Source organism: Branchiostoma belcheri, unplaced genomic scaffold, assembly GCF_001625305.1.
Source record: "Branchiostoma belcheri isolate BF01 breed outbred unplaced genomic scaffold, Haploidv18h27 scaffold119, whole genome shotgun sequence".
Lineage (NCBI taxonomy): Eukaryota > Metazoa > Chordata > Leptocardii > Amphioxiformes > Branchiostomatidae > Branchiostoma > Branchiostoma belcheri.
Genome location: NW_017802591.1, coordinates 554,877 through 570,362, shown reverse-complemented (window position 1 = coordinate 570,362; position 15,486 = coordinate 554,877). Strand labels below are relative to the sequence as shown.

General features: G+C 39.0%; 1 protein-coding gene across 2 annotated transcripts in view; it reads left to right on the top strand.

Moving 5' to 3' along the window:
• The window catches only part of LOC109462575 (EVI5-like protein), a 36,724-nt gene that overhangs the window by 7,880 nt on the left and 13,358 nt on the right, over positions 1-15,486 (top strand). The window contains exons 1-7 of one of the 2 annotated variants that reach the window (XM_019759130.1): positions 2,402-2,877; positions 7,644-7,884; positions 10,110-10,334; positions 11,583-11,657; positions 12,490-12,615; positions 14,875-15,018; positions 15,201-15,290. In XM_019759130.1, the coding sequence (XP_019614689.1) occupies positions 2,693-2,877; positions 7,644-7,884; positions 10,110-10,334; positions 11,583-11,657; positions 12,490-12,615; positions 14,875-15,018; positions 15,201-15,290 (1,086 nt within the window). In that variant the 5' untranslated portion in view covers positions 2,402-2,692. Of the gene's footprint in view, positions 1-2,401; positions 2,878-7,643; positions 7,885-10,109; positions 10,335-11,582; positions 11,658-12,489; positions 12,616-14,874; positions 15,019-15,200; positions 15,291-15,486 lie in introns of those variants that run through there. The other variant, XM_019759131.1, reaches the window with a different exon arrangement.

Genomic DNA, 15,486 nt, shown 5'->3' with positions numbered 1-15,486 from the left:
GGAGCACGGCGGTATTCTATGAATGACTTTGAGTTTGATGCCTGTAATCTTCTTCATAATGGGTCGTGTGGAGAGGGAATAGAGAAGCCCTGCCATTGAAAGGATAGATTTTCACGACCATATTATGGTCCGATGGGCCCCCACAAGAAAACTAACATAGCCAAACTGCGTCGCCAACCTGAGAAATAACCAGTAAATAACTACTAGTTCAAAAATTGAAGATTGTTAAATTGCAACTAGGATACATATTTTATTTGAATTCTATCCAGGATAAATTGCATTGACAGGATAGACTGGGACGGTTAGGTAGGTCACCCGAGGCTGACCTCAGCCCTGCCAGTCGTACCTCTGGGAACGTCCCCGGAGGACCTGGGCTAATCTATACCACCATCCGGGCTGGAATAGAAAGTCGGGCTGTTTCCTGCTAAAAGTTTGATACGACGGCCCCTCTAACAAGTAAGGCATATATGATAAAATGAGTTTCTCTTTGTGGAGGAAGATTAACTTTCTACCAGGCACCATGGATCACTGGAAAAATAGTAGAAAACGGCCAAAATAAAGGGAATAGTATGCCGCTAAAGGGTCAGACAGCCCGCTAGAGAGATACAACTCACCGGGAGGAACCCATTTATCTTACATACCACATACCATCACAACAATTGGCCAGTTTGTGTGATTTTGTAACTTGCAATTGTCTTCAATGTATTGGACATCGCACGCTTCAACAACACTGGCTGCATAGAAGAATAATTTAGTTGAAGGAGTTTTTGCCGTTTTGAAGTTTGGATCACCGCGTATCGGAGGGAAGAAAACAACCTTTCGCGGCCAGACTCCCCAGGCCAATTCTCCTCTTCTTTTTGCCGAATTCTACGATCCGTATTTCCGTAGAAAGACATGGTACAGGCTTGGTGAATAGTCTGTTGCTTCGTTCACTACGATAATCATCTTCACAAAAAACCTACACTATACACACACACAACACCCACCAAAACAATATCACACTGTCGAAGGCATGAGACCTCCGAACTCTAGTTACTAGTATAAGTTCCTCCCTTGCCTAGTAGTCATTCATACAAACATCAGGCCATATATCACCCTAGCCTTATATTTTAACCTTCAGGCCACACCAATTTAATTTGTTGTTACTCGGATTCACCCTGTCCATCGTTTTTCTGATTTGCAAAAAAAAATTTTTTTGTTCTAATCAATATTATAATAATTACAAAATGCTCATATTATGGCCCTGAGAAAGTCTTTTTCTTCCTAGTTGTTAAGGTTTTTCAATGTAACAATGCAATTTTGTTTCATTAAAAGTTCAAAATCTATTAAACATAACAATTTTGTAACATTTCCGGCTATCATGGGGTGCCTTGGCCTGTTTGTTTGTTTTTTCACCCCGTCGCTTCATATTTTTTCAGAAAAAATTTGAGAAACAACAAATTGAATTGGTGTGGCCTTAAATGGATGGCATACATTGTAGTAAATACATGCATGTATTTATATATACATATGGCAAATTATTGTGAGAATTGGAAGTGCAAGAATAAGAAAAGATACCAGTAAATCAATCATTTCACATGATGTAACAAGACAGAAAATTCCATCCCTTTCTGATTAAAACTTCATTATGCAACAAATAAAATTAGAATGATACAAAAAGTCAATTTTCTGATCATTTCATTCTTCAAAGTAAGTACCCTATGCCACATGAGTGTGTTTAAAAGCTAGAAACACAGCTGTCAGCCATGTTTGTTTACATTCTGGTATTTTGTGGTGGTACCACAAACTGAGTGTGCCTCGTGTGGGCTGTAGAAATCTGAGATAACTGCACAAATATTTTGAAATTTAGTAAATTACAATCACAAGAAGATTTTTCAATAAAAATATTTCAATTTTTGTGCAAAAATGTTGTATAATGCCCCTTCAAGGTTAGACCTGATACGTTTGACACAATCGAAAATGTACCCCTGCTGGAGTAGCCTGGGGCCTTTGTGGCACTAGTCAAGCAGGAGACTGAAAACACCTTAGCAGTCCTCTGAAGTTGTTTTTCCAGTTTCCTGTACATGCACTAAAGTATGTACGTGTATGCAGTATTCTCCCACAGTCATTACACTGCACTAGAGCACAAATCAATGCACCTTTTTGTCTCTTGAAGGGCAGCTTTCAAAGGTATTACCAAATGAAAGAAAACAACAATTACTTGCAAATCTAATCATTTTCCCCCCTCGTTCAACCCCTAAACGCATGCTACATTGGTATATCCCATATGAAGTACATTTTGTACATATCTGAATGTAACTGAAGCTTTAAATAAATTGTAAATTAAGGTGATATCTAAATTTTCTTCAAGGCTATTGTAACCTAGACAATTAGGATAATTTTTGAAACTAGAATTTGTAAATCTAAAGTAATTGTTGAAAGCGTTTGACTGATTGACCTTTGACTGTTGACACCACTTTGAAACTGCGTTAGAAAAAAGAGGGAGGGCGGCTAGCCTGAAGGAGACGTCATGTAATTACTGAGGGTGTTGACCGCTGACACTGGAACCTAAATGTGTTCAAGTTGGGTGATGATGTGGCAGGTAGGGTGAGGCCCATATAGGGGGAAACAGACAACTGCTTGTTGTTCCACTCAAGAAACCCAGGCGGTCGCCACAGACAAAACACAAGTTTGTCTCGTCCGGAACGCAAGAATGGACAGGCCCAGCCAGTCAGGAAGACCCGTGGATGTCCTCCAACTGGTCAGTGAAATTCCGGCCGAAATTGAGGAGCCTCCCGAACAGTCGGGCGGCTTTTTTGACCGCTTTCTCGCCCCTCCCAAACGTGTGAGGAGGGCCTCCTCTCCGGCCAGGTTGTCAAGTTCAGAAAGGACGGAAAGGTAGGCTGTCAGTTTCATAGAAGTTAGAAGGTAAACAGGTAGTAGTTCTGGTCAAATATCTATCTCTGATCTACTAGGTAAGAACTGTACAGCATTTTAAAGGTGAAATGTTTAACTAGTATTATGTTTTTTTTTAAACAGCCTTTTGACCATGATTTCTAGGCACTGCTCCAGGTACTAGTAGGTATGACAGACAATATTATGACTAATAATGCCATGGCCAGAAGATGACAGTCAATGTTTATTTTGAAAGCAGCAAGCTTGTGGATTGTATTCAAGAGGGAAGCTATTGTGTTTGGGAGGGAGTGCCATAATTTTGCAGTGTATGGTATTTATAAGATAATATCAAACATATAGTTCTGAATTATTTATGTGTAATTCCAAGTCTGCATGCAGGTCTTTACCCCTTTCAACCACCAAGTTGCCTTTTCAAGTTGAATGTGATAATATGACTGGTGAAAGTGTAGCACCCATAACTATTTATTTTTCATTTGGTTATTTACATTAACTAGTAATGCTAGCACATAGCATTTTTTTGGTAAATTAAAATTTAAAGACAAAGTCAGTCTACAAGTACAGCAAGGCATTGTTAGCTTGAACCATTCTCCTGCAACCACCTTGCTCGAACCTAGGAAAACAACATTTAGGCCACACCAATTTAACTTGTTGTTTCTCGGATTCACCCTGTCCATTTTTTTCTGATTTGCAAAAAAAAAAAGCTTTTAGGTTCTGAATCATGCAGAGTCATATTTTGGTTGAAGTCCTTTTCTTCCTACAGTAGTTGTTTAAGTTTTTCAATGTAACAATGCAACTTTGTTTCATTAAAAGTTCAAAATCTATTGTTTTAATTATAAACCAGCCTGGTATGTTGACCTCATGGCTCATATCGTAACATTTCCGGCCTTCATGGGGTGTCTTGCCCTGTTTTTTTCTTTTTAATTTCGCCCTGTCGCTTCATATTTTTTCTGAAAAACTCTGAGACACAACAGATTAAATTGGTGTGGCCTTACAAGCAAATATGTTACGTATACAGTATCAATAATACCACAATCAGTAATGGAGTATTCCCATCAAAAGTTGTCACATTACATTTAGCCATAGGTGAGATGCATTCTGGGATTATTTAGAGTTAGAGGGGGTTCGAATTACCCAGTTCCGCAGTTGCATCGTGCAACCATATTTTGTTTGGAGCAACCATTATTTATAAACTTAGGCCACACCAATTTAATTTCTTGGTTAACGGATTTTTCTAGACAAATAATGGAGCGGGCGGCAAAAAAAGAAAAAATTAAAACAGGCCTAGGCATCCTATTATGGCCCAAAATGATACAATAGGAGCCATGAAGTCAACACACCAGGCTGGTGCAAAATTTAAACAATGAATTTTGAACTTTTAATGATACCACTGCATTGAAAGATGGAATAACTGTAACAACTAGTATGAAAAGGACTGTTTTCAACTGTTCAGGGCAAAATATGAGCATTTTGCAGTTGATTCTGAATTTTTATTTTTATTTGCAAATCAGGAAAAAATGAAGCGGGCGAATCCGTTAACCAAGAAATTAAATTGGTGTGGCCTTAGGTAGCGCAACATGCTACCAGTTTCTCTCACCAGGTGAATCTCTAATGTGCAAATGGCCTTCAGGACCCTGTCAAGGTTGTCTGACACAGGTCACCAGCCCTTAGGCCACAAGGGTATTATGAGCCACTCAAGACAACTGCCTTTTTGCAGTAGTTTGACCTCAGGGCAGTGACTTTATGTGGGTGTTTGACTGACAAACATGTTTGTAAAAATATGTCTTCACTAAATCATGGAGGACTAGATGGCCACAGCTTTGTTATAGCACAATAAATACAGGTACTACACTGTACGTGTGTAGCAAATTTCTTGAGACATAATTACCTCCATGAAATGTGTCATGGAGGTTATATTTACCTCCATGAAATGTGTCATGAAGGTTATATTTTCAGTTGCGTTTATCTGTCCGTCCGTCCGTCTGTTGGTCAACAAGATAACTCAAGAACGCCTGGATGGATTGGTTTCATACTTGGTGTGTTGGTAGGGTGTGACGAAAACTGGAAATGATTAGATTTTGGTCCCCCTAGTGGCTTCCCTTGGTACTGCAGCGCAACTTCCGGTTTTGATATCTCGCGATCTGGACATGCTAGGGTCATGAAATTTTGATGGAAGGTAGCTCTCGTGCTTGGGAAGAAGTCTTATGAGTTTGGGCCCCCTAGCGGCTTGTTCTGGAACTGCAGGGCACTTTCTGGCGAAATGTTTAAAAGCCAATAAGTCCAGACAGGAACAACATATTTTCATTATTTTTGGTGTGTAGGTAGCTGAGAGAGAGATGTACATAATTAAATGCAAATTATGCAAATGAGGACTTTATTTGCATAATTAATGAGGAAATTCTATAATTACAGTGTTTACGATATCTCGCGATACATGTAATGTATGTAACCTATGGCAGGCGGAACTTCAACAGATACTAATTATGCAAATGATGACCTAATTTGCATAATTAATGCGAAAATTCTATGGTTTCGTAATGGTGAATGATGAGACATCTGTAAGTTAATCAAAATTTAACATACATCACGATGCATATATCATGTTAATGCAGAGGTCATTTGCACAATTAAAGAAGAAATTTACATTTACATATCAAGATCATATTTCATGGAGGTATGAGATCTCGGAATTCTAGTTTCAGTTGCGTTTATCTGTCCGTCTGTCCGTCTGTTGGTCAACAAGATAACTCAAGAACGCCTGGATGGATTGGTTTCATACTTGGTGTGTTGGTAGGGTGTGACGAAAACTGGAAATGATTAGATTTTGGTCCCCCTAGTGGCTTCCCTTGGTACTGCAGCACAACTTCCGGTTTTGATATCTCGCGATCTGGACATGCTAGGGTCATGAAATTTTGATGGAAGATAGCTCTCGTGCTTGGGAAGAAGTCATATGAGTTTGGGCCCCCTAGCGGCTTGTTCTGAAACTGCAGGGCACTTCCTGGCGAAATGTTTAAAAGCCAATAAGTCCAGACAGGAACAACATATTTTCATTATTTTTGGTGTGTAGGTAGCTGAGAGAGAGATGTACATAATTAAATGCAAATTATGCAAATGAGGACTTTATTTGCATAATTAATGTGGGAATTCTATAATTACAGTGTTTTACATTATACTACTTGCATACATGTATGTAACCTATGGCAGGCGGAACTTCAACAGATACTAATTATGCAAATGATGACCTAATTCGCATAATTACTGCAAAAATTCTATGATTTTGTAATGGTGAATGATGAGAATGTCATACTTGGGACATCTGTAAGTTAATCAAAAGTTAACATACATCACGATGTATATATCATGTTAATGCAGAGGTCATTTGCACAATTAAAGAAGAAATTTACATTTACATATCAAGATCATATTTCATGGAGGTATGAGGTCTCGGAATTCTAGTTTAAAATTTAATGTAAAATGCCTTTATCGGCGGATGCGTGACCATGAGAATCACTAAGTGTCATCGTACTAAGTCTGAAACACACAAGGCCACAACAGAGAACTCTATACATATCTGGCCTCTCATTTTATTTCAATTAATTAAGATGGCACATGTGTGATTTAAGTAAATCCTTTGTTATCTAGATTTAGACATAATAATTCTAGAAATCAAGTCACTGGAACTGGGGCTACCTAAGTGGACAACCTAATTGTAACATTTTGATTACTAGTAGGTTGCACAGAGCACAACCCCTCAGTGAAAAAAGAGACTTTTCAAGAATGCGCATGACTAGTGGGTACTTTATCGTGTACTATGAAGTACAATTTTTAGTAATAGTATGCATTTTTTTTACATCTTAGAATTTTTATTTATTGGAAAATAAGATCCTCCTCCTGACTTTACAAATTTTAATTAATTTTTTTTTGATTGCTTGGAACAGTATAACTGTTACAAAAGTCATGGTGCAATTATGACATATTTGTGTTATTACTGTATGATAGTGTATCTCACATTTCCTAGTCTGGTTACCTGACTTATTTTATAGCTCCCGAGTCTATATCCTTTCTGCAAATAGAGGATATACTCAGGGGCTAAAAAAGGTCTGGTAACCAGGCTAACATTTCTGACATTTAGGGTTGGTGCTAAAATAAGTCCCCCCACACTCAGTTTGTGGTACCACCACAAAATACCAGAATGTAAACAAACATGGCTGACACCCATGTTTCAAGCTTTTATAAACACTCATATTTTGCCACCTACACATGTATGTACTTCCCTAATGAAACTCATTTGCAGTGGAGTAGGGTTGATGCAACTTACTTTGTTAAGTACTAAAAAAATGACCAGAAAATTTACAATTTTGTATTGTCCTATAATGCATGATCAGTGCAATGACCAAGTGGTTAGAGTGCTCGCCTTGCACTCGGTAGGTCATGAGTTCGATCCCCAACCGAGTCATACCAAAGACTTTTTAAAGTCTTTTAAAAAAAATTTAGAAAATGGTACAACTGCTTTCTCTGCTTAGCACTCAACATTTGAGAAAGAGTGTGGGAGTTAAACACACCGCTACCAGTGGACTAGCCCCTGCTGTAGTGATTGCACTGTGTGGCCCAAGGGCTATAGAAACAGAGATGGGCGCTGCCATATGCGACCATGCTAACGGTTGCGAGGAGGACTCTTTTAACTAATGCCTGTTTTATGATATATATAATACTAAAGCTTGGTCATGGTGTAATTCTTTGTGACCTTTCAGAATACTGGAGGCTGACAGTAAGTCCCTGAAGTCTCTGTCAGACTCGTCTCCGCGAGGTTCCAGAACCAGCCTGGTGTCCAGCGATTCTGTCAACAGTAACCTGAACAATTATGGTGCGCCCGAGGACATGACTGAGGCAGGGGGAGACAGAACTCCCACCGAGGAGGACACATGGGTCGTCTGGGGAGACATCGTTAATGACTGGGAGGAGTTCAACAAGCGTAAACCTAAGTTGATCAAGGTTAGTGTTACATAGCTATAATAATTATAATTTTTCTAGTAGCTATAAAAAAATCCGGAGATTTTTCTAGTGGCTATAAAAAAATCTCGAAATTTTGTAGAAAAATTTCGAGATTTTTTTGAAATTTTTTTTTCGAGATTTTTTAATTTTCAATGAAGCATGAAGGGTCTCAGTGGGGGGTATTATGATCCATTGGGTAACAGAAAATATTTCCACCAAATATCAGATGAGTTGTAGGTTTTAGTAGTAAATGGCTAGAGCCACTAGTCCAAACTGCTCTGCTCAGTCCAAATTTAATTACTGAGTATAAAATATTATAATCTGCTCGGTGTTTATAGTGCTGTGTACCGGTTTGCTGGACCGGTTCCAGACTTGTAAAAGGTTCAAGTAAAAAAAAAACAACTAAAAGTCGAGAACTAATTCCGGACTTATTACAAAAAAACGTGACATACCCCTTTCCAAGCCACCTAAAAGTAAAACCTTTCATAGATCACAAACTCTGTGCCACAAAATGAAGAAAACATTGCCATTGGGCATCGTCAAGTGTCAGCCTCCATGTTACGTGACCACAATTTTGCCCAAACATTGCAAGCATACCAACATGCGATTTTGTGTATGCCATGGGTTTAGGTCCAGACTTATGAGTCCAGAACTGATCCTAAACCTCTGGACTTGAAACTGGACCTGAACCTAAATGTGGGTTTAGGTACACAGCACTAGTGTTGCATGTATCATACTTGTCCTCTTTGTTATACATGCATATGCAAGAGTTAGCCGGTTTTACCTCCATGAAAATGGACTGAGGTATTATTACCTTCAAAAAGGTTATGTTTTTGGTAACATTTGTGTGTGTCTGTATGTCAACATGATACATGTACATGTAACTCTGAAGGTTTGTATACTATTAGATTTAATATCTTCAAGTTGATATATGGTAGGTATGTTTGTTTGTTTGTTTGTTTATTTAAGGAATCTTCAATTAGTGACATATAACACACCACTACTCTTCCTGGACTCCTCTCATGACACACATTATAAAATACATCATAGTATTAACTACTAGTATTTGTCTTGAAGAGACTTCAAAATGGTCAACAAAATATGCAGTGAATGTCATGTCTCCATGTGTCTCAAAAAGAGAGAAGAAATGGTGTTAAGTATAGTATTGTTGTACATCTATTAGACATTTAGTACTTAGTGCTAGATGGTAGCATTGCAGTGTTCAATACTATGTTTTATATTGCTCTGTGGTCACAGGTGTATTTAGCCCATCTGGGCATGAATATGCAATGAAGATTACTAGTATTCAATAATTATATTCAAGTTAAAAGCTTGTTTATTGCCCTTAAAAATGACACCTAAAAAATCTACAAACGATTACAGACAGTTAATGATACACACCAACACAACACACGCCTAGCGCAAAGGGGGGCTTCAGACTGCCAAAACCAAGAACAGCCTCAGCCAAACGAACATTTCTGTACCGTTGCACTAAATCATATAACGCACTTCCACAACACATCAGACTATCCGCACCTACATCATTTAAAAAACACATCCGGGAATGGTTGAAAACTGTGGTGGACACCTCCAAACCCTTACAATCTTGGTGGTAAATGTCGACAGAGTGTAAATATGAATGTTTTTAATTTTATACTAGACCTCTGACCTCTCGGTACAATTTGCATCTTGTGTGTGTTTATGTAGTTGTAGTTATAAGCATTACCATGTTGTTATGATAGTAGTATGTAGTTAAAGAATAGTAGGAAGAATAGTATGTATGGCAACTCATGTCTGTACAAACCAATGGAGATCGGTCTAATGAAAGATCTGTCCTTTTTAATTATATCAAAGAGAAGTTCCCATACTTTGAACACCTAAGTGCAAATGATAATTTATATTTTGATGCGTCTAGACAAACCCTGTATCACAAACGTGATCTGCTCCCACATTTTCCACTGTACAAAAAAGCGAGAAGAAGTTGACCTCTCTATATTTATTTAGCTCAGTGACTATAACACTTTGTATTAGCCTAGTATAGTACCCTTGTATGTTCCTTATGTATGTATGTCTAAGTCAAGTAGTACATCTTTTGTCTCCAATTTTCTATATACGTTTGTTATGTGTCTGTTATATCTTGACCTGTACCTAGCCCGTCGGGGCATGAATGTACAATAAAGGTATAATAAACAAACAAATAAACAAACCTCATCTTGAATGTACAGAGTCTTGTGAGGAGAGGAATTCCTCACCACTTCAGGGGCATCGCCTGGCAGCTGCTGTGTAACGCCCATCGGTCGCCACTCAAGGAGAAATACGCAGAGTACCTGAAGGCCACGTCACCCTGCGAGAAGGTCATCAGGAGAGACATCGCCCGCACCTATCCTGAACATGAGTTCTTCAGAGAAAAGGATGGACTTGGACAAGAGACACTGTTTAATGTCATGAAGGTATGTTGTTTTAGTAGGCAAAGTGCCTCTCCATCCATCCAACAAAATTACATGACATTAGGCCACACTAATTTAATTTCTTGGTTGATGGATTTTTCTAGAAAAATAATGGAGCGAGTGGGCAAAAAAATTAAAAAAAAAAAAACAGGCCTACTAGTAGGTATCCTATTATGGCCCAAAATGGTACGATAGGAGCCATGAAGTCAACACACCAGGCTGGTTCAAAATTTAAACTGTTACAATGAATTTTGAACTTTTAATGAGACCACTGCATTGAAAGATGGAATAACTGTAACAACTAGGAAGAAAAGGACTGTTTTCAACTGTTCAGGGCAAAATATGAGCATTTTGCAGTTAATTCTGAATTTTGTTTTTTGCAAATCAGAAAAAAATAAAGCGGGCGAATCCGTCAACCAAGAAATCAAAAATTGGTGTGGTCTTACCGTAAAGTCTTTTCAGTTTCAAATATAATTGCATGTATGATGTTCTTGTATGTCATACATTTTATCTGTCATGTCAATTGTCTTTCATATTGAGCATAACATTAACAATCCTAAGGGTGGACCCAGGATATGCTCTAGGAAAACTTTGAAATCTTGACCCTCTGAAACACTATTGCTTGCATTTCGAGGGGCAAATTTTGCTGGTAGACTAAGCTTAGTTTAATGACATCTCTTTCCACACTGATTTTTGTCCACCAAAGATGACGGATTGGAAAAATTTTTGTCCATCATCAGCAGCAAAATTCTTTCAAATGACAGAAAAACAGACGCTGGTTTCACTGTTTGTATGTATTACTGTATTTGTTTTCAATTGGTAATTTGGTACGATATCTCTCCTTATTCCCATAACTTGTGTTGCTAGAAACATCTAAAAACAGATAACACACTTACTCACTATTCAGTTTAGCATTCTGTAACGTTTTGTTTCCCATCGTCCAAGGGTTTATATATGATAGACGTGCTTGTACACTCTGATGCGGCCATCAGTGCCTCTATCATATCTATAGCTTACTGGTATAACTTATATAAGATTTGGCAAGAAATGACCAAAGATTACTGATTTATAAGAGACCTGTTGGCTATAGCATCACTGCATTCTGCATTCACTGAAAACTGAAACCTGTTAGCTACATGTATATAACAGCACTGCATTCACTGCAAACTGAACCTGTCACAGTGACTGTGAAAGTTTCTCTGCAACAGGTAACCATTTAATATATAAAACCATAATTCTGACTCTCCTCAGGCATACTCTCTCCATGACAGGGAGGTTGGGTACTGCCAAGGGAGTGGCTTCATCGTGGGGCTTTTACTGATGCAGGTAAGTTCTTTTTCTCCTGAATTGGGCTGTAATTATAGTATGTTCTAACCATTGTACTAATTATGCAAATTATGACCTAATGGCTTATCAAAACAATATGTCCATGAAAAATGGAGGTATATTATATTGTTTTTTGTCTGTACTGTCTGTCTGTGTTTCGTCATATCTATTACCAGTATACAGTAACTTAAGAAGACCTTTATGGATAATGTGATCATGGTATTTAGTATATTAGGGCTCGAAATTCATTTTTGGGAATAGGTGCACTGGTGCACCCAACCTAAAAAATTGTGTGCACAAAAAATATTTTAGGTGCACCATACAAGATGAAATAAGTAGAATGCCTGCCAAAACTATAATTATGTTTCCTGTCAAGAAAAGTATGATAACAATGATTGTATTATTTTTTTCTGACACTTAGATGTTAAGAGTATGCTGTAAGTATACATTTAACAGCTTTACATTATGTTAAACCTAAGAAAATATTTGTGTGCACTGGTGCACCCACAGAAAAGAATTGGGTGCACATGCACCCAGTATTTTGAGCCCTGATACTTAGTATATACTAGGTAGGTATTGGAAAGACAAAGGTTAAAGTCAAGTATCCTTCAATCCCATCAATCCTTCAATCCTTTTTTAAATCAGAATTTGAATTTGAATTACATGTAAGTATTTCCTAAATGAGACCTGTACATGTGGGGGTGCAAAATCGAATCATCATCATAAAAATCAAACTGAGACATGAAAATAAACTGGCTGATTCCCCTTAAAGGTCACAAAAAAAAGCCCAAACTACTTCCAGGTTGTCTGAACTGTGAGATTTTCTGTACAGATGCCAGAAGAGGAGACGTTCTGTGTGCTGGTGCACCTGATGCAGGACTATCGCCTACGGGAGCTCTTCAAACCCAGTATGGCTGAACTGGGCCTGTGTATGTTTCAGTTGGAGTGTATGGTACAGGTCAGTATTTTGTTACCTTCGCCAAGAAGGTTATGTTTTCAGTAGCATTTGTCTGTGTGTGTGTTTGTGTGTGTGTGTGTGTGTGTGGTTTAGCAAGATAACTCAAGAAGCAGGGGATGGATTGGAATGAAACTTGGTAGGTGGGTAGGTCTTCATGACACCTAGAAATTATTAGATTTTGGGCCCCCTGGCAGCTTTCCTAGGTACTGCAGCAGAACTTCCGGGTTTGATATCTCGTGATCTGGACATGCTAGGGTCCATATTTTGGATGGTAGATAGCTCTTGGGATAGGGAAGAAGTGACATGAGTTTGGGTCCCCTAGCGGCTTGTTCTGGAACTGCAGGAGCATTTGTTGAAAAATTCTCGAAGGAAAATATCTCAAGAACCGGTTGATGGATTGTCGTGATTTTTGTTGTTGTTGTTGTTGTTTTGGTAAACTATTAGTTAACTTTTGGATATGTTTGTATTTTGTAAATCATGAAATGTTGAGTTTTGTACTCCAACTTGTTTTACAAACAGGATCATTGTGTGAAGCCTCAGATGTTTCTGTACATGTGTCTGAGTGTATATGTTGCATGTACTGAATATCTTTTGTAAAATTTTATATATCTTCCTAGCCGTGGAGACTCTTGATTCGGGTTTACATTGCATTACCCTCAGCAAGAGTCGTGGAAAGATCCATTGGCAGAACTGCACATTTCACGTTGGCTGCCCAATGCTCCGTTTTTGCCCCGTTTTTTTGCTGTCCCGAGCTTCCCTATAGTATAAAACCACAATTGGCCAGGTTGCCGATGTTCAGATCAGCCTAAATATTCCACAGCGCAACCCAGAAGTACTAAATTCGCTAAGTTTATAAACCAGGCGGCCATCTTGTATATAGTCGGGAATGTCCGGTGCGGCCGTCGGGAACGTTCGGTAGCATCACGATTACCGAGGCGCGACCGAAAGCGCTCCGATCATAACCGGAAACCCTGCAAGACACCTTTCCACAGATATCCTGGAAAGTAAAAAAATTTTTCAACTGAAATATTTCAATTTTTGGTGCAAAAAATGTTGCTTCATGAGTCGCAATTCTAAGCCGGGGCCGACCAGGCTGTTTGAATGAATGAAGAATAAAAAAAAGCAGGTCAAGAATATGCACAACTTATGATTATGTTTTCAACGTTTTTTTTGTGTGTTTTGTTATCTTCTATGATTGTCATACTTTTTATTCCCATAACTTGCCTGGCGGGCCTGTTACTAAAGTGCTAAATCTATGGTTTCCTGCCATTATGATAGTTACTGTGCACATGCGCACTAGTACTGGTCCCCATAGGGATCACTCTGTATACATGTAATTGTATTGTAGGTGGAGATAGTGGAATACAAGTTGTGTTGCTCTACAGAGGGTCTATCCATGTTGATTCCTGGTCAGAGGAATGCATGCTGTTAGCAAATGGTAGCAGAGGGTGCTGAGGTTCTTCAGACTGAACTGATGATGATGATGACTGGTTTATTATTATTCACATAAACATACAGATTAAAAGTCTATGGCAGCCTAAATGGCTGAATTGTCGACTTCTTACAATTTAAAATCTTGAAGAATATTATCAATACAGACTTACACTGCATAATTATACAATATCAACAGTACAATATAACAGTTCAGCCAGTATAACTTTCAGTATGTTACAAAACTTACATATCATTCAACAACTTTGTCATATTTAGTAGATCGAGCTCTTTGTAAATCAAACAGTTCTGGGTCTGAGAGTTTGTAGCCGTTTGCTCAACCTGGTCATCCTGCCGGATATGGCCTCATGGCATGGTGGCAACCAGTTTCTGTAGATCAGAGATTTCTGGACTGTATTACTCATTGGTGAATGCTTTATCAACGATTGTTTGGAAAGGGTATAGAATTTTCTTCTTACACAACCATGGAGTTTCTCACCTGCTTACGTTTTGATGTCTATCAGACACCTTCCGCAGAGCTTCTGACTGGAGTTCTGCGAGAATGCAATCCCAAACGTGGCTGAGCTTGTATTCTCGCCGCAAAAGCGCCACCTACTTTGGCGTTAAATAGCGGCGAGTTGCAGAACTCCAGTCAGAAGCTCTGCGGAAGGTGTCTGATAGACATCGAAACGTAAGTAGGTGAGAAACTCCATGGTTGTGTAAGAAGAAAATTCTATACCCTAAGTATCTTCCAACCTGATGAAATAATTATGGGGATTGTTTGGAAGTGTGAACCTGCCATAACTGAGGTGTTGTTCTCTGTTGCAGGAGCTGTTACCTGACCTGCACATCCACTTCCAGACCCAGTGTTTCCACACCTCCATGTACGCCTCCTCCTGGTTCCTCACACTGTTCGCCACAGTCTTCCCCCTGCAGGTCGCCTGTAGAGTCATGGACCTCTTCATGTCGGAGGTGGGTTCTTTACAGTGCGGTGTAATTGTAGGGCATTGTGCCCAGAACCCATGGGTCCTGGGTTTGTTTTCTCCTTTAACTAGTACTTGTACCTTTTACCTTTGTACATTGTACATGTACTTGTACATTCCCTGTTAAATGGAGGATTGTGAAGTTAATCATTATCTAATTGTATTTGACAGAGTATGGAGATCGTTTTCAGGCTGGGGATCGCACTGCTGCAGGCTAGCAAGTCTGATCTGATGCAGCTGGACATGGAGGGGATGCTCAAGGTACGAACACTGGTACTTAGACATGGAGGGGATGCTCAAGGTACGAACACTGGTACTTAGACATGGAGGGGATGCTCAAGGTACAAACACGGGTACTTAGACATGGAGGGGATGCTCAAGGTACGAACACTGGTACTTATTACTTAGACATGGAGGGGATGCTCAAGGTACGAACACTGGTACTTAGACATGGAGG